This window comes from Scyliorhinus canicula, chromosome 11, assembly GCF_902713615.1.
Source record: "Scyliorhinus canicula chromosome 11, sScyCan1.1, whole genome shotgun sequence".
In the NCBI taxonomy this organism is placed as follows: Eukaryota; Metazoa; Chordata; class Chondrichthyes; order Carcharhiniformes; family Scyliorhinidae; genus Scyliorhinus; species Scyliorhinus canicula.
In genome coordinates, this window is record NC_052156.1 from 99,306,929 (window position 1) to 99,332,555 (window position 25,627).

Genomic DNA, 25,627 nt, shown 5'->3' on the forward strand with positions numbered 1-25,627 from the left:
CTGTAATGTTCTATGTTCTATTACTGATGTGGAGATGCCGGATGTTGGACTGGGGTAAGCACAGTAAGAAGTCTTAGAACAGCAGGTTAAAGTCCAACAGGTTTGTTTCAAACACTAGCTTTTGAAGCACTGCTCCTTCCTCAGGTGAATGAGGAAGGAGCAGTTCACCTGAGGAAGGAGCCGTGCTCCGAAAGCTCGTGTTTGAAACAAACCTGTTGGACTTTAATCTGCTGTTCTCAGACTTCTTACAGTATTACTGAGCAGTTAATGTGGAGAAGGTGAGGCGGTGGTGGGGAGAGGAGGGTGCAGAGTGGGTTAGGATGGCAGAGGAGTCCTGCAGGGGATCCAGCCTGAGGGCCTCGGTGACGGCCCCTCTGCCGTTTGTCCCATGGAAGTACTTGGCGATCCCAGTGGTGCAATCGACGGTTAAGGTACGGAACCAACTGAGGAGGCACTTTAAATTGGAGGGATGTCGGTGTTGACACCACTGTGTGTGAACGATAGTTTTAAGCCTGGGGAAATAGATGGGATGTATAGAAGATGGAGGGAGGTGGGACTGGAGAAGAGAGGGACCTGTACCTGGAAGGGCAATTCACAAATTTAGATGAGCTACGAGAAAGGTTCAAGCTGCCAAGAGGAAGTGAGGTTAGGTATGGGACTTTGTAAAACAAAATCGTGAAGGGTATACTTTGCTGGAGCAATTAATACACCCTAACAAGCCTGGAAAGGACAACATTGGGACATATACGCGTTGCTCGGTGGGGGGGGGGGGGGGGGGGGCCAAGTGGCGAAGATTAAAGGTAAGTGGGAGGAGTAGCTGGGGGAGGAAATAGATTGGGGTCTGTGGTGCGCAGCTATGCGTAGGGTGAACGTCACTTCTTGTGCGCGAATTAGCCTGATCCAGTTTAAGACTGTACACAGGGTGCACATGACTCGTGTGCAACTGAGCGGGTTCTATTGTGGGGCGTTTGACGTGTGAAAAATGTGTGCAAGGGCCAGCGAACCACGCGCACATGTTCTGGTGGTATGAGAAGCTGATAAGGTACTGGGAAGCGATGTTTGGGACATTGTCTAAGATTATTGGGGTAGAGGTCAGGCCGGATCCAATGGTGGCACTTTTTGGGTCTCGAAGGTGCCGGAGCTAGTGGAAGCGAAAAAGACTGATCTTTTGCTTCCCTAATTGCCTGGCGGAGGATTTTGTTAAATTGGAAGGCAGACACGCCACCAGGAGGTCAGAGGAAGGATTCAAGACTATGTTTGAAGATCTGTTTGTCACAGGGGAGGGGGGGGAGGTAAGGGTAAAACAAGATAAAATTGTACAAGCTGTATGTTGCTGATAGTTTTTTTTGGATTTATTAATGTTCATACATGTTTGGAATAAAATACATTTAAAAAAAAAGATGCACTGCATTAACTCACCAAGATTCCTTAAACAGCACCTTTCAAACCCACGCCAACTGCTATCTAGAAGGACAGGAGCAGCCGATACCTGGGAACTCCACCATCTGGAGGTCCCCCTCCAAGTCACTCACCACCCTGACTTGGAAATATATCACAGTTCCTTCACTGTCGCTGGGGCAACACACTGGAACTCCCTCCCTGACAGCACAGTGCGTTACCTACACCTCATGGACTGCAGTGGTTCAAGAAGGCAACTCACCGCCACCTTCTGAAGGGCAACTAGGGAGAGCCAACAAATTTTTTTTAAAACGAACTGAGAATTTGCATCGGAAGACCAGATTGTGAACTGAGTTTGGATGGTCATAAAGGAACTTGGATAAATGACACCATCATGAACAAGTGGGAGAGGGAGCACAGATATACCCTTGTCCGTGTTAACTGTATCCGGGGACCTCGGTTGAAATACAGCTGTTAGTGAATGAGATCCGAGGGCCGAATCGACTCCGTAGGAGAGATTTTTGTACCAGAGAGGCGGAGCTGGAAAGACTGTGAGATTGCACATGATGCCACAGTTGTGAGGGGTGTGATGTTGTTTTGTAAGATGCACCTGTATTATATTGATTAGTTAAATTTACCTTTCATTTGAAGTATTGCTTGTTAATTCGCGTGTAATTTGCGTGGTTCTAATTTGTGTTAAAGTAAAGGTTCTAAGCAGTGAAATCTGATTGGTGGCGCCTTCATTTGCCGGCGGGGAGGCAGTGGTGGCATTTGGTAAAGGTGGTTATATTTTGGTTCACGGTTCCCCTTTGGGGGTTGCAGCAATGTGTCATGCCATGCCTTGCTGGTGCTGCGCCACACCTTACTGTAGTTTTATATGCCATGCTCTCTCACACGGGGCCATGCCATGTTGTGCCATTCCATGCCAATTTATCTTCAGACTCCTGGGTAGGTGCAGTAGGGTGTTTTCCCATTCTTTCATGAACTGAACTGCAGTAACTGTTTCAAGACAGTCACGTCAATTTGCTAACTTCAACAATCAATCACCATTCATCGTGCCTAGGATACACATAAAAGCCAAAATTCTCCGGCTGTTCGCTGGCAGCGGGGTTCTCTGGTCCTGCCGGTAGCGCACACCGTGCCAGTGCCGTGGGGTCACTTCAATGGAAACTGACAGCACTGGGCTAAATCGCTGGCTTTTCAAGCAGGCCAGCAGCACGGTTCGATTCCCGTACCAGCCTCCCCGGACAGGCGCCGGAATGTGGTGACTAGGGGCTTTTCACAGTAACTTCATTGAAGTCTACTCGTGACAATAAGCGATTTTCATTTCATTTCATTTCATTTGCCTTCATGGCTGAGTGACTTTGAAGTGGTTAGCTGTGAAACTAACCCACATGAGACAAACAGGATCGGACCAATTAGCCTCCCCGTGAGCCTCATTGAATACGAGATTCCCCACTGAAGGCGAGGGCCCATCAGTGGAGTAAAAGGACTCTAGCATGAAAACTGGCCCAGATGAGAGCCGAGCATGTGTAGTCCCGATTGGAGTGTGCTGTGTACATAACTGACTTTGTAATAAACCAGTTTTCTTTCCGCCTCTCGTTTGAACTCCTCTGGCCACAAAATTGCCGCCCAGGATAAGTGCTATTGTAGGCGTTCTAACTGTTGGAAGAATGGTCATCTCCTATTTCACTACCAGAATAAGGTTTGCCCTGATTGCAAAATGCTGCTCTTTGGGAGACTTGATGTATCCATGCTAGGGTGGAGGATTGGATGCAATACGGAGAGCTTATGTAATACTATTTCAGGCGTTAAGTGGTTATAAACAACAGACACTAATACTCTTGACTGCTGTAGCCATCAGGGATGGCCACTTACAAAGTAAACATGGATACTTGCAAAGATTCAAGGGAAATATGGCCAATACAGGATTCAGGCACACTCAGAGCCTGAATGTATATTTGCTAACAGAGACCAGACAGTATCGAAACCCCGAGCCAATTTGCATTCTAATGGCCCATTCCTCAGGACAAAGGACTGGTACTCAGGTATCAGGTACAATTCCAGACACAACGGCGCCACTCCCTTCACCCAGGAGGCCCAAACAGCCAAGGTCAATGACCGCTCAGAACACGCCCAGCCATCAAGGCACCCGCCCCTTTATTGGCTCAAATCGAAGGCAGTAATCGAAGCCTGCCGAATTATTGGGTCCAAAGCTAAGGACCGCCCAAAAGAGCGTGAAACCCCCAAAGGATAAAGAGAGACACTGCCATGTGTTCGATCTCTTTTGACCCTGGCATTCCGGCACTCTTCGGCCCGGCCTATACCTGAAGCTAACTGCAGCACCACGACCAGAAACAAGTTCAAGATCAACGATCGCTACCAGCCGGATGAGCCCAGCAGAACCGAAGTTACTTTTCCAGACCCAGCCATTCCAGACCCGAACAAAGGCCTTGTTCCTCTGCCAAAGCCAGTTCCATGAAAGTTAAGTACAGGTTGTTATAGTGTTAGGTGTAATTTAGCTTGCAGTGTTTATATGTTGCATGTGTGAGTTAATCTTGTTTCTAAATAAACCATTATTGGACTTGAACTAACTGACTGGTTGTTGCGTCTTTGATCAATATCCTGTTGACCCTTGTGGTGGTATCATCTGATATCTAGCGACTCTGAAAAGCAATATTACTTGATATTAAAAAGAGCAACAGTTATTAGTGACGCTAGTGGGATATCATTCCACTCATCAAAGTTGGCAACACCATTTGTGGAACCCCCACCTTCATCATGATAAAAAGACTTAAATAAAAGTCTCAAAGCATTATGGCCCCAAACCGTGTCATCGTACAATGTTACCGGTTTAACACAACTGAGAGGACCCCAGGGGAGTCTGTTACCGAGTTCTTAACGCGTTTGAGGAAACAAGCTGAATTTTGTGATGATGGCCTTTCCCTTGCCAAGATGCTGCATGACTGTTTGGTTTGTGGCATGAATAATATGGTGACCCAACGAAAGTTGCTGGTAGAGCCATTATTAGACCTTAAGAAGGCCGTAGAAATCTTGATCTCAAGAGAAAGTGCAGAAAAGGGAGTGCAGGAACTCCAAGGGATGGAAATGAACATTGTGGGGCATACCCCCTTCCAGCATTCAGCACTCCTCCGATTAGGAACCCCTGATCCCCGCCTTGGGGCGAACACCGGCGAGACGAGGGCCGCAGATCTAGGAACACAATGACTTGGCCAGATATGTCCCTGAATCAATAGAGGGTGATCCCAGATGGTGTGGGGCATGTGGCCGGAGGAATTGCAGGGAGCAAAATCCACGGGGCAGCCAGCAAACCCATCATTCCACCCGTCGTAGGCGTCAACCCAGAGCCTGTACTTTTCATTTGGAACAGCCTGATGATGAACACATGCAGCTGAACTGCATTGCCACACGCAAAGTTGTCCCCATTCGGATCACTGTCCAAGTAAACAATCACCCTCTCGTAATGGAATTGGATACGGGAGCCACAGTCTCAGTCATAGGTAAACAAACGTTTGAAAAAAATCAGTCAGGAGTACAACAGTTGACTTTGTGATATGGAGGCAAGACTGGCAACCTACACGGGGGAACTGCTTGCCATCGCTGGGTCCACGGTGATTTACGAGCAGCAATCTGTCAGATGGCCATTGATTGTGGAAAAAAGACACGGCTCTAGTCCAGGGTTTTCAAAAGTCGGGGTCGTGACCCGTGGATGGGTCGCGGGCAGGTGTCAGGAGATTCACGGAGCGATAAATCACTCTCTTCCTGCAGTGGTGGCGATTGCGGGGATACAGCCTGACAGCCGTTTCCGGCTTTTACATCGACAATTGCAGCCGATACTGCCTTTTAAATGGAGATAAACAAGACCACAAGACAAAGGAGCAGAATTGGGCCACTCGGCCATTGAGATCCCCTCTCAAGTCCTCAAACGTTCCTCATACGACAAGTTCTTCATTCCAGGGATCATTCTTGTGAACTTCCTCTGGACCCTTTCCAAGGCCAACACATCCTTCCTTGGATATGGGGCCCAAAACTGCTCACAATACTCCAAATGGGCTCTGACCAGAGCCTCTTACAGCCTTAGAAGTACATCCCTGGTCTTGTATTCTAGCCCTCTTGACATGAATGCTAACATTGCATTTGCCTTCTTAACTGCCGACTGAACCGGCACATTCACCTGAAGAGAATCATGAACAAGGATTCCCAAGTCCCTTTGTGCTTCTGATTTCCAAAGCATTTCCCCATTTAGAAAATAGTCGATGCCTAAATTCTTCCTTCCAAAGTGCATAACCTCACACTTTTCCACTTTGTATTTCATTTGCCACTTCATTGCCCAATCTCCTAGCTTGTCCAAATCCTTCTGCAGCCCCCTTGCTTCCTCGATACTACCTGTCCATCTACAGATATTTGTATCACCTGCAAACCTAGCAACAGTGCCTTCAGTTCCTTCTTCCAGATCATTAATGTATATTGTGAAAAGCTGTGGTCCCATCAAACAAACCCCTGAGGCACATCACTAGTCACCGGCTGCCATCCTGAAAAAGACCCCTTTATCCCCACTCTCTGCCTTCTGCCAGTCAGCCATTCCTCTATCCATCCCAGGATCTTACCCTCGACACCATGGGCTTTTGACTTATTTAACAGTCTCCTATGCAGCACCTTGTCAAAGCCCTTCTGGAAATCTAAACAAATCACGTCCACTGGTTCTCCTTTGTCTAACTTCCTTGTTACCTCCTCGAAGAACTCTTAACAGACTTGCCAGACACAACCTCACTTTGACAAAGCTGTGCTGACTCAGTCCTATTCTACCATGGTCTTCCAAGTACTTTGCAATCTCATCTTTAATAACAGACTCTAAAATCTTACCAATGACCGAAGTGAGGCTAATCGGCCTATAATGTCCCGTCTTCTGCCTCCCTCCCTTCTTAAACAGTGGTGTTACATTAGCCACTTTCCAGTCCTCTGGTACCCTTCCTGCCTCCAGTGATTTCTGAAAGATCACCACCAATGCTTCCACAATTTCTTCAGCTATCGCTTTTAGGACCGTGGGGTGTAGTCCATCCAGTCCAGGTGACTTATCCACCTTCAGACCTTTCAGTTTCCCCAGAACCTTCTCCTTTGTAATGGTCACTGCACTCACCACTGCCCCCTGGTTCTCCTGGAGCTCTGGCATCCCACTGGTGTCTTCCACCGTGAAGACTGATGCAAAGTAACTATTCAGTTTGTCTACCATTTCTTTGTTTCCTAATTATTACTTCTCCAGCCACATTTTCCAGTTTTGCCACTCTCTTACCTTTTATATATTGAAAAAAATGCTTCCTACCTTCCTTTATATTACATGATTAGGCTGTGCAGATTCTTCCAGCCAGAAGCGGCAGCATCCTGCATGTAGAATTGGTGTGAAGCGCCAACCTGGTACATGCTTTTGGTGCCAAAGCAGGGAGCAGAGTTGTTTCGATTTTGTAGCTGCTGGTAAGCAAGGCAAGTGAACTGTGAAGATGAATGGTTTTCTTAAAAGTAAGAGATGGCCAGAGACTGAAATAGGCAATTTACTGGATATAATCTGCTGGAGAGTGCTGTACAGGAGAATCCAGGGCAGGATAGTGAAGTGCTGGCATTAGCTGTGTAAAGAGCTGCTGGGCCTCTGGTTAACAGACTAAAACGTGAGAACAAAGCAGTATAAAGATGATTTCTTGAGGTATGGTTTTGCCAGTTGTGACAATGCAAATAAAGAGGCAAAGCTCATGTGTGTTATCAGCAGGGAAGTACTGGAAAATGAGAAAAGTTTCAGATTTTGGATGAGAAATGTTGTTTGAAAGATTCTCTTTGAGGTTGAGACCCCAGAGTCAGTTATTAACTTACAGCTGACTCCAAATGAAAACACTGGGCTGCTGTAACTGACCTTTAATACCACATTAAAAACAAGCCAAAAGCCCATGAGGCTGGAAGCATTCTGATGTATCCAGTGCTGAGTAAAACACGCATTTTGTTGCTGTTGCCCTTCACGATGATCTACATGTGCGAGGTTGGATTTTCCATTTTCACAAATATAAAGACGGAACAATGTAACTGGCTGAATTCGGCACCTGATATGCATATTGCCCCCTGCTCCTTTGAACCTGCTTCAAGTGAGATTGTGAGAACAATGCAGGCTCCCCTATCACATTAAAGGGTAAGCGAACATGCTGCGTGTCACCAAGGTCGGTCAGAGTACCCCTACCAGCCTCCCCGAACAGGCGCCGGAATGTGGCGACTAGGGGCTTTTCACAGTAACTTCATTGAAGCCTACTCGTGACAATAAGCGATTTTCATTTTCATTTCAGAGTGTGCCGCGATGGATGGCCAGCGTGGGACCTGAAGGATGGCCATTTGCCAAAAGTGGATCCGGGAAAAAAAAAAGTTTGAAAGTCTGTTAGGCTGTGACTGGCTGCAAGACCTTTGCCTAGATTGGCAGCGGATTTTTCAGATGAGTACTGGAGGCCTCTACGAGGTGGTGGGGAAATACCCTGCAGTTTTCCAAACCGGGCTGGGGAAAATCAAGGGAGCCATGGCAAAAATTCATGTTAACCCTGAACCACAACCTAAATATTTTCGGGCCTGCCTGGTTCCCTAAGCAATTGGGTAGCACCAGTCGTCCCTGTCCTCAAAACGGATAAAAATGATTGACCTTGTGTTGATTATAAATTGGCAGTAAATAGGACCTCCCGATTGGATAGGTACTCATGCCACACAACGAGGAATTGTACGCGAAACTGGCTGGTGGTCATTCATTTACAAAGCTTGACATGAGTCATGCCCACCTTCGGCTGGAATTCGAACCTGAATCCAGACCATACGTGACCATAAATGCCCACAGGGGCCTTTATGAATATGCTAGATTGTCCTTCGGTGTATCATCAAACGGCACCATTTTCCTGCCCATCATGGAAAACATCCTGGAGGGGCCTGCCATGTGGGATGGTTTATTTGGATGACTTATTTGTCATGGGTATGACAGAGTGAGACCACTTGAACAACTTCGATAAGGTATCCGGCTGATTTTCAAAGTTGGGCATCCGTTTAAAAAGAGAGAAATTTGTTTTTCACGCCAGAGAGGTTAGTTACCATGGGTACCGCGTAGACCGGGATGGACTACACCCGTTCACAAACAATTCAAGAGGCCCCCACATCTGAACTATGCTCATTTCTCAGGCTCGTAAATTAATACGAAAAATTAATCCCTGGACTCGCCACCTCACTCGACCCCGCCCTCCCTACATATTCTGCTAAAATTAAAATAGCCACGGGCGTGGAGAGTGTCACAGAAAGAGGTGTTTACTCAAATAAAGACAAAACAAACTTCATCCGGCTTGCTGACACACTACGATCCGACCAAACCACTGGTAATCACATGTGATGCCTTACTGTACGGCATTGACGCCGTGTTGTCAAACCGCATGGATGGCATTAGAGAGCGGCTGATTGCGCTTGCCTCCAGAACACTGGCCACAGCAAAAAGGAATCATAAAGGGAGATGAATGAAAGAATGCTGACTGCTGGGGATGTCTGGAAGCTGTCAATCACAGGCGAGTAAAATCAACATCAAAGAGAAATTAATGAATGACTTACAGATCAAAGATCTCAGGGGGTTTTAACCCAACTGACTGGATTTCTCTTTGCAGGAATTGACAGGTACTGCTTCCTCTGCCTGAGCCAATAGATCTATTGCCCAGGTAAGTGTTAAAGCAGCGTTTTATTTTCACTACCTCTGTCTGGATTGCTCTCTAGATTCCTGACAGGGGACAACACTATTCTGGGGGAACTTCCAGACAGGGGTCTCTCTTCGGCGGGGTGGGGGGGGCTTCATGGCAGGTATGTCTCTTCTAGGGGGTCTGTGGGGGTCTCTTTATCTAGGGTGTCTCTGTGGGGGAGGTCTCTGTGGTAGTCACCACTGTTGTATTATATATTGCATACGAGGGTATTACGGTAAGGCCCCTGTACTACAGGTACGGGGGTAGATCCCTGCCTGCTGGCTCCGCCCAGTAGGCGGGGTATAAATACCATTTTGGCAGCAGCTGCGGGAGGCTCCACATCTCTGCGTAATAAAGCCTCGGTTATTCTCTACTCTCGTCTCGTCGTAATTGATAGTGCATCAATTTATTGCGCAGAGATTTTAAAACGATGGATCTCCGCATCAAGCCTGATCGCCTGCAGCTGCACCCTCAAGCAGACCATGCCAAGTCAGCCTTCGCACATTGGCTAGCCTGCTTCGAGGCACACACAGGATCTGCGACTGGCCCACCCTCAGAGGCACAGAAGCTCCAGATCCTCTACATGTGCCTGAGCTCGGACATCTTCCCCCTCATCTGGGACGCGCCGACATACACTGAGGCCATGGTGCTACTGAAGGAGAACTATACGCAGCAGACCAACAAGATCTACGCCAGGCACCTTCTCTCCACGCGGCATGAACTCCCTGGTGAGTCTGTGGAGGATTTCTGGCTTGCCATGAAACTGCTAGTGAGAGACTGCGATTGCCAGGCCGTTTCAGCCGCTGAACATTCGGACTTGCTACTTAAAGACGCGTTCGTATTAGGCATAGAGTCGGCCTACATCTGCCAGCGACTATTAACACTGCCCGGCACGGAGCACGCTCTGCAAGGCCTGCGGTACGAAAGGACATTTTGCTGCTGTGTGCCAGGCCCGCTCGGTCGCCGCTGTTGCCCCCCATGTGCGACCCGCGGGCGCCGCCATCTTCCTTGCCCCAGACCACGTGCGGCCCGTGGGCGCCTCCATCTTTCTCCCCTCACAACACATGTGGCCCGTGGGCGCCGCATCTTACTCGCCATCTTGCTCGCCTCACATGTGCGGCCCGTTGGTGCCGCCATCCTGCCCGCCTCAGGGCCCCTGCTCGTCGGACTCCTCATTGGGCCGCTCATCGCCTGCAACCGCCGCCGACCAGCCATGCCTGGCCTCCATCACGATCGACCAGACACAACCGCATAACCTCGCAGCCGCGTCGACGACGGTGAAGTTCAATGGACACAAGGTTTTCTGCCTTCTGGACTCCGGGAGCACTGAGAGCTTCATCCACCCAGATACGGTAAGGCGCTGCTCCCTCACGGTACACCCCATTAACCAGAGAATCTCCCTGGCCTCCGGATCCCACTCCATGGCGATCCGGGGGTACTGCACTGCCACCCTCATCATCCAGGGCGTAGAGTTCAGCGGCTTCTGCCTCAATGCCCTCCCCAACCTCTGCGCTGCCTTGCTACTCGGCCTGGACTTCCAGTGCAACCTCCAGAGCCTAACCTTGAAATTTGGCGGGCCCCTACCACCCCTTACTGTATGCGGCCTCACAACCCTTAGGTTGACCCACCTTCTCTGTTCGCGAACTTCACCCCGGATTGCAAACCCGTCGCCACCAGGAGCAGACGGTACAGTGTCCAGGACAGGACCTTCATCAGGTCTGAGGCCCAGCGGCTGCTGTGGGAAGGTATTATCGAGGCCAGCAACAGCCCCTGGAGAGCCCAAGTGGTAGCGGTGAAAACTGGGGAGAAAAACAGGATGGTCGTTGACTATCAATCGGTACACGCAGCTCGACGCATACCCCCTCCCTTGCATATTTGATATCGTCAATCAAATTGCACAGTACTGGGTCTTCTCGACAGTAGACCTGAAATCTGCCTACCACCAGCTCCCCATTCGCAAGGCGGACCGCCAGTACACCGCATTTGAAGTGGACGGCCGCCTATACCATTTCCTTAGGGTTCCCTTTGACGTCACTAACGGGATCTCGGTATTCCAACGGGAAATGGACCGAATGGTTGACCGGTACGGAGTGCGACCCACCTTCCCGTACCTGGACAATGTCGCCATCTGCGGCCATGACCAGCAGGACCATGACGCTAACGTTTCCAAATTCCTACTACCGCCAAACTCCTTAACCTAACCTACAACAAGGAGAAGTGTGTGTTCGGCATGGACCGATTAGCCATTCTCAGCTATGTGGTCCAGAATGGAGCTCTAGTGCCCGACCCCGATCGCATGAGCCCCCTCATGGAATACCCCCTCCCCTACAGCCCCGAGGCCGTCAAACGATGCTTGGGGTTCTTCTCGTACTACGCCCAGTGGGCCCCAAACTATGCGGACAAGTCCCACCCACTCATTCACTCCACTGCTTTCTCACTGACGGTCGAGGCTCACCAGGCCTTCAACCGTATCAAGGCCCACATCGCCACGGCCACGATGGATGCAGTCGACGAGACGTTACCATTGCGTTACCAGGTCGAGAGCGATGCATCAGATGTCGCTCTGGCCGCCACCCTCAACCAGGCAGGCAGCTCGTGCCATTCTTTTCCCACACCCTCCATGCCTCCGAAATTCGGCACTCCTCTGTCGAAAAGGAGGCCCAAGCCATCGTAGAAGCTGTGCGACATTGGAGGCATTACCTAGCCAGCAGGAGATTCACTCTCCTCACTGACCAACAGTCGGTTGCCTTCGTTTTTGATCTTGCTCCGCTGTGTGTTATTGAACACAATAACACACAGCGGGGCAAGATCAAAACGATAAAATCTTGAGGTGGAGGATCGAGCTCTCCACCTACAATTACAAGATTTTGTATTGCCCCGGTAAGCTCAACGAGCCCCCGATACCCTATCCCGAGACACATGTGCCAGCACACAAGTTTATCGACTCCACACCCTGCACGACGGTCTCTGTCACCCAGGGGTCACCCGCTTTTATCAACTCATAAAGGCACGCAATCTGCCCTACTCCATCGAGGAAGTCTATCATCAGAGACTGCCAGGTCTGCGCAGTGTAAACCGCACTTCTACCGGCCAGACCATGCGTGCCTCCCACCCCTTTGAACGCCTCAGCATGGACTTCAAAGGGCCCCTCCCCTCCACCGCCGCAACACGTATTTTCTCAATGTGGTCGACGAGTACTCGAGATTCCCCTTCGCCATCCCATGCCCCGACACGACATCTGCCACCGTCATCAAAGCCCTTAATACCATCTTCGCTCTGTTCGGTTTCCCCGTCTACGTCCACAGCGACCGGGGACCCTCATTTATGAGTGATGAGCTGTGCCAGTATCTGCTCAACAGGGGCATTGCCTCGAGCAGGACGACCAGCTACAACCCCAGGGGAAACGGGCAGGTGGAGCGGGAGAATGGGACGGTCTGGAAGGCTGTCCAGCTGGCCCTATGGTCCAGATCTCTCCCGGCCTCCCGCTGGCAGGATGTTCTCTCCTACGCCCTTCACTCCATTCGGCCGCTCCTGTGTGCTGCGTCTAACGAAACTCCCCATGAACGTCTTTTTGCCTTCCCCAGGAAGTCCACATCTGGGGTTTCGCTCCCAACATGGCTGGCAGCTCCAGGACCCGTTCTCTGTAAGCACGTGCGGCTACACAAGGTGGCACCGTTGGTTGAGAGGCTACAGCTACTCCACACGAACCCGCAGTACGCCTTCGTAGCGTACCCGGACGGCTGCCAAGACACCGTCTCCCTTCGGGACCTGGTACCAGCTGGGTCCCCACACACCCCCCCCCCCCCTTCTGCCCCGGCACCACCCTCCCTTCCCCCGGCGCACCCCGCTCCAGGACGATCCACATTCCCCTTGGTCCCACCCGTGGATGAAGATGAGGTTGACACACTCCCGGAGTCACCGGCAACGGAACCAATGCCGGCATCAACACCACACCTGCGGCGCTCGCAACGGCGCATCAAGGAGCCCGACTGTCTAAATTTGTAGACTCTTTCTAAATTTTTTAACAACCTGTATGTAAATAGTTTCCAACAACCTGTATGTAAATAGTTTTCACCACCCCCGCTAGACTCTTTATTAACAGGGGGTGAATGTGGTAGTCACCACTGTTGTATTATATACTGCATACGAGCGTATTACGGTAAGGCCCCTGTATGACAGGTACGGGGGTAGATCCCTGCCTTCTGGCTCCGCCCAGTAGGCGGAGTATAAATGTGTGGGTTCTCCGAGCTGCAACCATTTTGGCAGCAGCTGCAGGAGGCTCCACATCTATGCGTAATAAAGCCTCGATTACTCTCTACTCTCGTTGCGTCGTAATTGATAGTGCCTCAGTCTCTTTAGTTTTGGGGTCTCTGGGGGTCTCTTAATTTAGGTGGTTGTAGGGAGTCTCTTTAATTAGTGGCTCTCTAGTGGGGGTGCAGTGGGCAGGTCTTGTATTGTGGGGGGTGGGGGGGAGGGTAGCCCTCCAATGAACTTTGTGGACAACTCCCCTAAAGAGTGGCCTCTTGACCCACCGCATCAAGTATATTCTTGTCAGGACCAGCCCCAATGTGATTCCTGACCCAGAGGATCAGTCACGACAGCCCAGAGAATATGGTGCATGGCCCAGTAATAAGATGCAAATGGGTCTTAATGACCTATTTGTATCCTCCCGCTGGTGTGGGGCGCGTACCTTGATCCCGACGCCTGCGCGGGGCACGAGCATCGGAAACGGGTCAGCACCTGGCACCAATCGCGTTTTCTCCCCGTGCTGGATTCTCCACCGCATCGGGAACTCCGGTACCAGTGGTGCAAGGCGGAGAATCGAGCCCCGAGTTAACATTTCAAATCCAGATGACCCTTCTACAGTACTCTGTAGAATACATCTTGGATATTAAATATTGAATAGAAAACCTATTTGAATAATGTTATAGAAATAGAACAGTACAGCACAGAACAAGCCCTTCGGCCCTCAATGTTGTGCCGAGCATTGTCCGAAACCAAGATCAAGCGATCCCATTCCCTGTCATTCTGGTGTGCTCCATGTGCCTATCCAATAACTGCTTGAAAGTTTCTAAAGTGTCCGACTCCACTATCACAGCAAGCAGTCCATTCCACACCCTAACCACTCTCTGAGTAAAGAACCTACCTCGGACATCCCTCCTATGTCTCCCACCCTGAATCTTATAGTTATGCCCCCTTGTAACAGCTACATCCACAAATAGTCTTTGAACGTCCACTCTATCTATCCCCCTCATCATCTTATAAACCTCAATTAAACCTCAATCGCCTCTCATTCTCCTCCGCTCCAAAGAGAGAGGCCCTAGCTCCCTCAATCTTTCCTCATAAGATCTATCCTGCAAACCAGGCAGCATCCTGGTAAATCTCCTTTGCACCCTTTCTAATGCTTCCACTTCCTTCCTATAATGAGGTGACCAGAACTGCACATAATACTCCAAATGTGGTCTCACCAGGGTCATGTATAGTTGCAGCATAGCCCCGCGGCTCTTAAACTCAAGCCCCCTGTTAATAAACGTTAACACACTATAAGCCTTCTTCACGGCTCTATCCACTTGAGTGGCAACCTTCAGAGATCTGTCGACATGAACCCCAAGATCTCTCTGCTCCTCCACATTCCTCAGAACCCAGCCGTTGACCCTGTAATCCGCATTCAAATATTTTCTACCAAAATAAATCACCTCGCACTTATCAGGGTTAAACTCCATCTGCCATTTTCGGCCAGCTCTGCATCCTATCAATGTCTCTTTGCAGCCTACAACAGCCCTCCACGTCATCCACTACTCCACCAATCTTGGTGTCATCATCAAATTTACTGACCCACCCTTCAGCCCCCTCCTCCAAGTCATTGATTAAAATTACAAATAGCAGAGGACCCAGCACTGATCCCTGTGGTACACCGCTGGTAACTGGTCTCCAGTCTGAAAATTTTCCATCCACCACCACCCTCTGTATCTATGTGACAGCCAGTTACTTATCCAATTGGCCAAATTTCCCTCTATCCCACACCTCCTTTCTTTCTTCATGAGCCGACCATGGGGAACCTTATCAAACACCTTACTAAAATCCATGTATACGGCGTCAACTGCTCTATCTTTATCTACACACTTAGTTACCTCCTCAAAGAATTCAATCAAATTTGTGAAGCAAGACTTACCCTTCATGAATCCGTGTTGACTATCCCCGATTAAGCTGCATCTTTCCAAATGGTCATAAATCCTATCCTTCAGGACCTTTTCCATTAACTTACCGACCGCCGAAGTAAGACTAACTGGCCTATAATTACCAGGGTCACTCCTATTCCCTTTCTTGAACAGAGGAACAACATTTGCCACTCCAGTCCTCTGGCACTATCCCCGTGGACAGCGAAGACCCAAACATCAAAGCCAAAGGCTCTGCAATCTCATCCCTTGCCTCCCAAAGAATCCTTGGATATATCCCATCTGGCCCAGGGGACTTGTCGACCCTCAGGATTTTCAAAATTGCTCATACATCCTTCTTCAGAAAATCTACCTCCTCCAGCCTACCTACCTGGATCACACTCTCATCCACAAAAACATGAGTCCTCTCCTTGGTGAACACTGAAGAAAAGTATTCATTCAACGCCTCTCCTATTTCTTCTGACTCCATGCACAAGTTCCCACTACTGTACTTGACCGGCCCTAATCTCACCTGGTCATTCTTTTATTTCTCACATGAGAGTAAAAGGCCTTGGGGTTTTCCTTGATCTGACCCACCACGACTTCTCATGCCCTCTCCTAAGCCCTTTTTTTTTAGCTCATTCATTGCTACCTTGTAACCCTCAAGCGACCCAACTGAACCTTGTTTTCTCATCCTTACATACTCTTCCTTTTTCCTCTTGACAAGACATTCAACCTCAGTTGTGAACCATGGTTCCCTCACACGACCATTTCCTCCCTGCCTGACAGGGACATACCTATCAAGGACACGCAGTATTTGTTCCTTGAACAAGCTCCACTTTTCATTTGTGCCTTTCCCTGACAGTTTCTGTTCCCATCTTATGCTCCCTAATTCTTGCCGAATCGCATCATAATTCCCCCAATTATAAACCTTGCCCTGCTGTATGGCCCTATCCCTCTCCATTACAATAGTGAAAGACACCGAATTGTGGTCACTATCTCCAAAGTGTTCTCCCACAAACAAATCTAACACTTGGCCCGGTTCATTACCCAGTACCAAATCCAATGTGGCCCCCCCCTCTTGTCGGCCTATCCACATATTGTGTCAGGAAACCCTCCTGCACACACTGTACAAAAACTGCCCCATCCGAACTGTTCGACCTATAGAGGTTCCAATCAATATTTGGAAAGTTAAAGTCACCCATGACAACTACCCTGAGACCTCCACACCTATCCATAATCTGTTTTGCAATTTCTACCTCCACATCTGGGGGCCTATAGAAAACTCCTAACAATGTGACCGTTCTTTTCTATTTCTAACTTCGGCCCATATTACCTCAGTAGGCAGATCCCCTTCGAACTGCCTTTCTGCAGCCGTTAAACTATCCTTGATTAACAATGCCACTCCTCCACCTCTTTTACCACCTTCCCTACTCTTACTGAAACATCTGTACCCCGGAACTTCCAACAACCATTCCTGTCCCTGTTCTAACCATGTCTCCGTAAGGGCCACAACATCGTAGTCCCAAGTACCAATCCACGCTCCAAGTTCACCTACCTTATTCCGGATGTTCCTTGCATTGAAGTAGACACACTTCAACCCACCTTCCACTCCTGCGACCTTGATACCCTCCTCAGTACCTCACTACTCTCAACACTGGCTTCTGGACTACAGCTCGCTTTCCCAGCCACCTGACAAATTAGTTTAAAACCCCCCGAAGAGCCGCAGCAAATTTCCCTCCCAGGACATTGGTGCCCCTCTGGTTCAGGTGCAAACCGTCCTGTCTGTACAGGTCCCACCTTCCCCAGAATGTTCTCCAATTATCCACGTACCTGAAACCCTCCCTCCTACACCATCCCTGCAGCCACGTGTTTATCTGCACTCTCTCCCTGTTCCTCACCTCACTAGTACATGGCACCGGCAATAAACCAGAGAGGACAACATGGTTTGTCCTGGCTCTCAGCTTCCACCCTAGCTCCCTGAATTCCTGTTTTAAATCCCCGTCCCTTCTCTTACCTATGTCGTTGTACCGATGTGTACCACGATTTGTGACTGTTTCCCGTCCCCCTTCAGGATTCTGAAAACACGGTCCGAGACGTCACGGACCCTGGCACCCGGGAGGCAACATACCATTCATGAGTCTCTTTCGCTCCCACAGAACATTCTATCTGTCCTTCTAACTATCGAGTCTCCAATAACTATTGATGTCCTGCTCTCCCTCCTTCCCTTCTGAGCCACAGGGACGGACTCAGTGCTGGAGATCCGTTCACTGTGGCTTACCCCTGGCAGGTCGTCCCCCTCAACAGTATCCAAAACGGTATACTTGTTACTGAGGGGAACAACCACAGAGGATCCCTGCACTCACTGCTTCCTCCCAGCCCCTCTCACCGTCACCCATCTATCTTCATTGTTCAGAGTAACTACATCCCTGAAGCTACTATCTATGACCACCTCTGCCTCCCGAATGATCCAAAGTTCATCCAGCTCCAGCTCCAGTTCCCTAATGTGGTTTCTGAGGAGCTGGAGATGGGTGCACTTCCCACAGGTGAAATCAGCAGGGACACTGACGGCGTCCCTCACCTCAAACATTCTGCAGGAGGAACATTGCACTGCCTTCCCTGCTATCCCCTCTAGATAAAAAAAAGAAAGAAAGAACTTACCTGTTATTCACTCTACTCCTTAGGTTAAAGGAGGTGGAAGAGTGGGGGACACTACAAGTGTAGTGTCTCGGGTTTAGAAACTGCCCAACTTAAATGCAGGTAAAACTAAAATACTTAACCAGCAACCACTGCGCCCCACACCAGAACAGCAATCAGCTGTTATGGGCCTGCGCAAACAATTTAAATCTTTACTACTTACCCAGCAGTCACTCTGTCCTCATTCCGACCGGATTCAGCTGGAAACTCCCAACAGTAAGTTTTTTAAAAATTTACTTCCCTTCTCAGCAACCACTCACTCAGCAATAACTGTCACTTGACAACAGCTCCTCCACAAACCACCTTTAAGATACGGTGACCGCAATGCACTGATGCAAATTTTCCCCGCAACAGCCAATCAACAGCTCTGCTCTACTGCCCTCTGCTGGATGCTTGCTTTCCCTTGAACACGGAGGGTGTCTTGCTCAGGTACACGTTCTGGATGCAGTGACCGCAATGCACTGATGCAAATTTTCCCCGCAACAGCCAATCAGCAGGTCCGCTGTACTGCCCTCTGCACAAAACTCAAAACAAAGGAAACTATTCCTTTTATAAGGTCAGAATGCATGCTGTCAGTGTGCTTTACTCATGAATTACAATTTACCTTAATGATAATTAATTAATTAATGAGTTGAATTCAGCCTCCGGGTTGCTGCTCTTACCTTGAGGTTGTCGGGTAACTCAGCTCGGCCAGCGTAACCAGGATTCATCGTGATAAACACAGTGCATGATGGGTCCAGGGAGATCTCTGTCCCTTCAAAGACAAATGACTTCACTTGTTCTGAAACTGCTCGCTGAATAGTCTGGATCTGTTGGGCAACAACAGATAGTACCTGTGGTGTAGACAAGAGAATCTGTATCAGATAAGCAGCAACCTAAATCAATCATCACCTTCAAATGGGCAGCATGGTAGCATGGTGGTTAGCATAAATGCTTCACAGCTCCAGGGTCCCAGGTTCAATTCCCGGCTGGGCCACTGTCTGTGCGGAGTCTGCACGTCCTCCCCGTGTGTGTGTGGGTTTCCTCCGGGTGCTCCGGTTTCCTCCCACAGTCCAAAGATGTGCGGGTTAGGTGGATTGGCCATGCTAAATTGCCCGTAGTGTCCTAAAAAGTAAGGTTGGGGGGGGGGGGTTGTTGGGTTACGGGTATAGGGTGGATACGTGGGTTTGAGTAGGGTGATCATGGCTTGGCACAACATTGAGGGCCGAAGGGCCTGTTCTGTGCTGTACTGTTCTATGTTCTATGTTCTATAATTGTGGTGGTGTAGTGCTGAGCACTGCTGCATCACAGCGCCAGAGACCCGGGTTCGACTTGGTTAACTGTCTATGTGGAGTTTGCACATTCTCCCCATGTCTGCATGGGTTTCCTCTGGGTGCTCCGGTTTCTTCCCAAAGTCCAAATGATGTGCAGGTTAGGTGGATTGGCCATGCTAATTGCATCTTTGTGTCCAAAGGTTAGGTGGGGTTACGGGGATAGGGCGGGAAAGTGCATCGAATGGCCTCCTTCTGATCTGTAGAGATTCAATGATATAATTGTCAAATCGCTGGGGACAAAATGCAAAGTGATGTGCCGTTAGATCTGCCCAGCATCTGCCGTCAACAGACTGTAAACAGACTGTACAGTTATCCCAATAAAGATCAGTGGGAATGTGGTCTTTTGATGAAAAGCCAGCTTCAAATGGAAAGCTCGTCTTCTGGGAATTCATTCTCTGCATCTGGTGAAGATTTGAAAACAGATTCTTATCTGAGGTTTCCCCGTTCTTTTAATGTCCAACATGTCATCTTCATCAGCTTGATATCTTATTAAATAAAAACTTATCCTTGGAAAGAGGGTACGATTTCTGTCCAAAAAACCTCAAAAGAGTTTGAGAGCTATTTGTAATGGTTTTGTGCATCTCATTGACACAAAAATATATCGCTGATCTTTTTGTGGACATGGGCTTAAAAAGTTAGTTCATTTATTAGCCAGGGTTCCATACACATAGAACATAGAACAGTACAGCACAGAACAGGCCCTTCGGCCCTCGATGTTGTGCCGAACAATGATCACCCCACTTAAACCCACGTAACCAGTATACCCGTAACCCAACAATCCCCCCATTAACCTTACACTACGGGCAATTTAGCATGGCCAATCCACCTAACCCGCACATCTTTGGACTGTGGGAGGAAACCGGAGCACCCGGAGGAAACCCACGCGCACACGGGGAGGACGTGCAGACTCCACACAGACAGTGACCCAGCCAGGAATCGAACCTGGGACCCTGGAGCTGTGAAGCATTGATGCTAACCACCATGCTACCGTGACATAACTTGTCTGTTTTCTGATTCTGTCCTTCTGAAATAAAATGAACTCTGGTGTTTTGTTTGCTTTGTTATTAAGTTGCTTTGTGACTATTAATGATTTGTGTATCCACGTTCCAGGATCCCTCCGCTCCCCGGCCTCATTTACAGCATTTATTTTCCAAGGAGTGAGGGTGGGGCTTTGTCACAATTCCTACCGACTTCACCCATGCTCAATAAGGTGGTTCTCCCAGGATAATGTGAGTTGCAATTCTTTGGGGTTTTGTTTGGGGGTGTGGACTGGGGAGGGGGTGGGGGGTTAGCAGTGTTGGCTGCTCACCTTTTGGTGATTGAGTTCTCCCAGTTTTGTTATCTTCTTTCTGGTTTGCACTGTGGTGCCGGTCTTGTAAAAAGCGATGCCTGCAACCAGTAACGGAGCACAAACCAGGGGCATGTAATTCCTTCAGGAAGCCAGTGAAGGAGGTGCGCCCAGCAACTGTTCCCCTTCATTTGGGAGTCTGTTCTGAATGCTGAGGTCTGCCTGACTGCCTGCAGGTCCTCCTCAGCGCTTGATATTTTGATGCAAATTTTAAAAATGTCCTAGGATGTATGTGTGAAATTCCTGATGGATGTGTTGACTTTCTGAGGTGGTTGGGGAAAGCACCAAGGTCAAGAACCCCTTCAGGATTTAGACAAGCAAAGGACAGATCAAGGTTACCTTAAAGGGGAGCAGCACGGTGGCCTAGTGGTTAGCACAATCGCCTCACGGCGCTGAGGTCCCAGGTTCGATCCCGGCTCTGGGTCACTGTCTGTGTGGAGTTTGCACATTCTCCCCGTGTCTGCGTGGGTTTCGCCCCCACAACCCAAAAATGTGCAGAGTAGGTGGATTGGCCACGCTAAATTGCCCCTTAATTGGAAAAAATAATTGGGTAATCTAAATTTATTTAAAAAAAGGTTACCTTAAAGGTGAATGGTAAGGAGGTCATCCTCCACCCTCACTCCAGCTTTGTCGTCAGGGATATATCGTCCACACAGGGAATCCCAGGGTTTGTCAGAATAGCAGGAAGGTGACCAGAGAAAGGATTGAACACAGATGAATTTCTTAAGCTGTGTTGGGGCAGGTCACGTCGATAAGACCTGTCCGAAACACTGCCTCAGTTACACACAGGCGGCAAGAACGAAAGAGAACGAAGGAGTGGCTTATGCAGGAGAGACCAGCAATGCTCTCCACCACGTCTTGCAAACAAGCTCATAGAGAGGGACAAGAAGGACAAGGTAAAATAAGCTCATTCAAGCTGTAAAACACCCACATCATCACTGAGCTTCCTCAGTAGACAGACAATGAGAGGGGTGCCAACAGAGTGGCAAATGGGGAGCTGGAACAAAGACGCAGGAAAGGGAGCTGGCAGCACCCAGACCATGGCTCCCATTGGAAATGGCCTGCAGAGGCTGCTCCTGTTCAGACAAGGAGAAGAAAGATGACACCAACAGAAGGAGCGGGAAAATGCAAAGGTGTTGGAGGAGAAAACCCCCGAGCCCCAAAATACTGGAAACTGAATCTCGGCTGCCACTTCCTTTAAGATCCTAGGATGTAGGCCATCAGGCCCTGGGAGCTTCTCTGCCTTCAATCCCAATAGTTTGCTGTTTCCCTATTGACGTTGATTGTTCTAAGTTCCACCCTTTCTATTACCTCTGAATTACCCTTACCTATAATGATGGTACTAGAGTCCTCCACTGTGAAAACTGAGGCAAAATCTTTATTTAGCATCTCTTTCATTTCTGTGTTACCGCTATTAACTCTCCGGCTTAAGTCTTCCAAGGGACCACATTCACTTAAGCAACTCTCTTCCCTTTTCTGCATTTATAGAAGCTTTTGCTATTCTTTTGATATTTTGTCCGAGCTTTCTTTCATAGTTTACCTTGAAACAGGTTCAAAGTTGACCTGGACAGGTTCAAGATGGTGCCGGAGCGTGGTGACCCTCTGCGAGCTCTCCCAAACAGATCCTCTTTTTACACCTCTTATAATCGTATTAATCTTTTAAAATTTAATTCTGACACTAACATTATTACTAACTTTCTCTTTTATCTATGTATTTACATTTACTTTTATCTACATATTCACACTGCACCAAGTGCAGTGAGGTGTTCAGTGCATCTCAGCTCTAGGAAGCTGCAAACAACAACATCCTCAAGGTATGAACGGAGTGGAAAAGAGTGACCCAACAAAGGACAGCACAAGCCTTCTTGCTTGATGACACCTCCACCATTGACCAGCAGACACCCCCCCCCCCCCCCCCCCCCCCCCCTCCCCTCACCACCGACCACAAATGTCACTGCAGGGGATCAACGCTACTGGAGTGGACCAACACCTTTCTCACCAAGAGCAATGAAATTATTTGTTAATACTAGGGATAGTCAAGAATATAACCAAGGCCTGGACTATCACAGATGATTGGATAGGAAAGTGGCGCAAGTCGAATGACTCCATTACGGTGTCGTGGTAAATTGATTACACAATGCGTTTCAATACTAGGGCATCTTGCCAAAGTTAAAGCTGACTTTATGTTTCTGTGTAAGTGTGGAATAATTTACCTCAGCTCCTACAAGCAATGGTCACAATGGGCGGGATTCTCCCAGCCCCGCGTCAGGCTGGAGAATCCCCGCGAACGGGCCCCGACGCTGGCACGCGATTCTCCGCAGTGCGGAGAATCGGCGCCATTGGCGCTGGTGTGGTTGGCGCGGCACCGGTCGCGGGCTACTCTACATGGCCGGCCCGCCGATTCTCCGGCCCGGATGGGCCGAGCGTTCGTAGGAAAAGAGCCGGGTCCGGCCAGCGCCGTTCTAACCTCCTCTGAGCCGGTGGAACCTCAGCGTGTAAGGGTCGGGTGGCGGCCTGTGGGGGGGGGGGGGTGGTCCGACTCCGGGGGGCTTCCGATGTAGCCTGGCCCGCTTCGGGACCCACCGATTGGTGGGCCGGCTTCTGTGGCTGGGGGCCTCCTTTCATACGCGCCGGCCACTGGAGCCCTGCGCCATGTTGCTTCGGGGCGGCTCGTTGAAGGACCCACTGCGCATGCACGCCGTTGGCGCCGGCACAACTATGCATGCGCGGCTCTCGCGGCACCCAGTTTGCGCCGAGGATCTGCAGTTGGAGCGGCACGAACCGCTCCAGCGCCGTGCTGGCTCCATGTCGGGGCCACAATTAGATGTGGGAGTGGCCCGTTCACGCTGTCGTAAAATACTGGGGCTAGGCTGGTTTAGCACACTGGGCTAAATCGCTAAAAGCAGACCAAGGCAGGCCAGCAGCACAGTTCAATTCCCATACCAGGCTCCCGAAACAGACGCGTGATTAGGGGCTTTTCACAGTAACTTCATTTGAAGCCTACTTGTGACAATAAGCGATTTTCATTTCATTTCATTTCTTTCAAACGCGACCTTTTTTACGCCGCCGTGGACACACTGCCGCAGGATTGGAGAATCCCACCCAATGTTTATCCCCTGGATCAGTGGTGTGGTCAGGAAGAAAACATTCCCATCCTTCTGACCTCAGTTTCCTCCTGTGAGGATTGCAATTTCCCCTTTTCTGACATTCGGGAGGTGGTGGGCATACTGTCCAAGAAATCCTCCTTTCCGTTAATTAATATGTATGGCCATCTCAAACAGTGAATGGCTGGCTGTCCTTCAGCATCTCCCACTGCTGCTGGCGAATTCCAGGCCGGTCATTCTGGGCGGTGACTTCAACTGCATCATCAATGTAGCTGGACGATCTGGCAGGGCCGACACCAAACTGGACGCTACATCCAGAGCCCTGATGTAAACAGCAAAAGACGCCAAGCCTGCACGGCATCTTCATTAACCCATGCCAGTCGTGCCCATTCATTCCAGATAGATTTCCTGTTTGTGTCTCGTGCCTTTGTGGTCAGGTCAACCGACATCAGGCCTCCTACTGGCCGACTGTCACCTATTGGAAAACCAGAGGACGGGCAGGGCGACATGGAGGCTGAATGTTGGCCCCAAAAAGAAATTTAAGGAACTCAAAAGGGATTACAGAGGTTGGAGAGTACTTTTAGTGAAAGTTTGGTCAAACCTTTCTTTGAGTCTGCATCTCTCTGGTGAGAAGTGATCAAGGTGAACATCAAGAGGTTTCACACCCTTAAAGCTGCTCAGTAGACGATAAAGAGATGGGGTGGGGGATGTCCCCACTCCAGAAATGTATGTAGAATCTGGTCCGGTTGCAGTCGATGAGAATTAATGTCAAGGAGGATCTCCAAGCGGTGAGGAGTCAGTAATCCTCACTCTTTACCTCGGAGGCCTCCAAGATCTTATTCTGGTCCAGAGCTTCAGGATGACAGCATATCAAAATCCATGAGAAAAGGCATCATAATCCTTATCTACAAGCAGGAGGGGGAAAGGAAAGAAATTAGAAACTGCCGACCCACTTCACTGTTGAACGTGGATTATAAAATTCTAGCCAAGGTCATCATCAATCGGGTCAAGTCTGCTCTGGAGTCGGTCATCAACCTTGACCAGACCTGTGCTGTACCCACCAGGAAGATCTCTGAAAGCCTTGCGCAACTCAGTGATACAATTGCCTACGTGCAACACAGGAGTGTGGACACCTGCCTCATCAGCCTGGACCAGGAGAAAGCATTTCACAAAATGTTGCACACCTACAGTAAGTAAGTAAGTTGAAAAGTAGAACCTCAAAGGCAGTGATCTCAGGATTACTACCAATGCCACGTGCTAGTCAGAGTACAAATAGTAGGATATATCAGATGAATACGTGGCTGAAGAGGGGGAGAGTTTCACATTCCTGGAACATTGGGACCAGTTTTGGGGCTTTAAGACTGGAGTCATATCTCCTGGAGGCGATACGGGAAGATCAGAGGGAGCTCGTAAAGGGGTGGAAGCTGTCAGCGAACATGCGCCGGTTGCTTAATTGGTGTTTACTCCTGCAACCGGAGATCATTATGTCTCTGGACGTGGAGAAGGCGTCTGACCGGGTGGAATGTGGAATACCTCTTTACAGTATTCAAGACATTTGGGCTGGATCCGGGATTTATATGCAGCGCCGTTTGCTAATGTTTGTAGTAATAATATAATCGGTTACATTGGGGCACGAGGCGAGGATGTCCGCTGTCTCCTTTGTTGTTTGTGAAGGGAATTGAGCCGTTGGCTATGGTGCTGAGTGCCTTGAAGGAATGGAAGGGGATAGTTGGAGGGGTGTTGGGGCACAGGGTATTGTCATATGCTGACGATTTATTGTTACACGTAAGGGATCCGGAGGCATCTATTGGGAACATTATGGGGATTTTGCAGGGATTTGGGGCTTCCTCTGGCCATAAGCAGA

At 49.3% G+C, this 25,627-nt stretch overlaps 1 protein-coding gene across 1 annotated transcript in view; it reads right to left on the reverse strand.

The window, feature by feature from the left end:
* LOC119973221 (dynein heavy chain 3, axonemal-like) overlaps positions 1 to 25,627 on the reverse strand; it is a 714,697-nt gene that overhangs the window by 438,004 nt on the left and 251,066 nt on the right. The window contains exon 20 of the mRNA XM_038810887.1: positions 18,661 to 18,831. Within this exon, the coding sequence (XP_038666815.1) occupies positions 18,661 to 18,831 (171 nt within the window). The remainder of the gene's footprint in view (positions 1 to 18,660; positions 18,832 to 25,627) is intronic.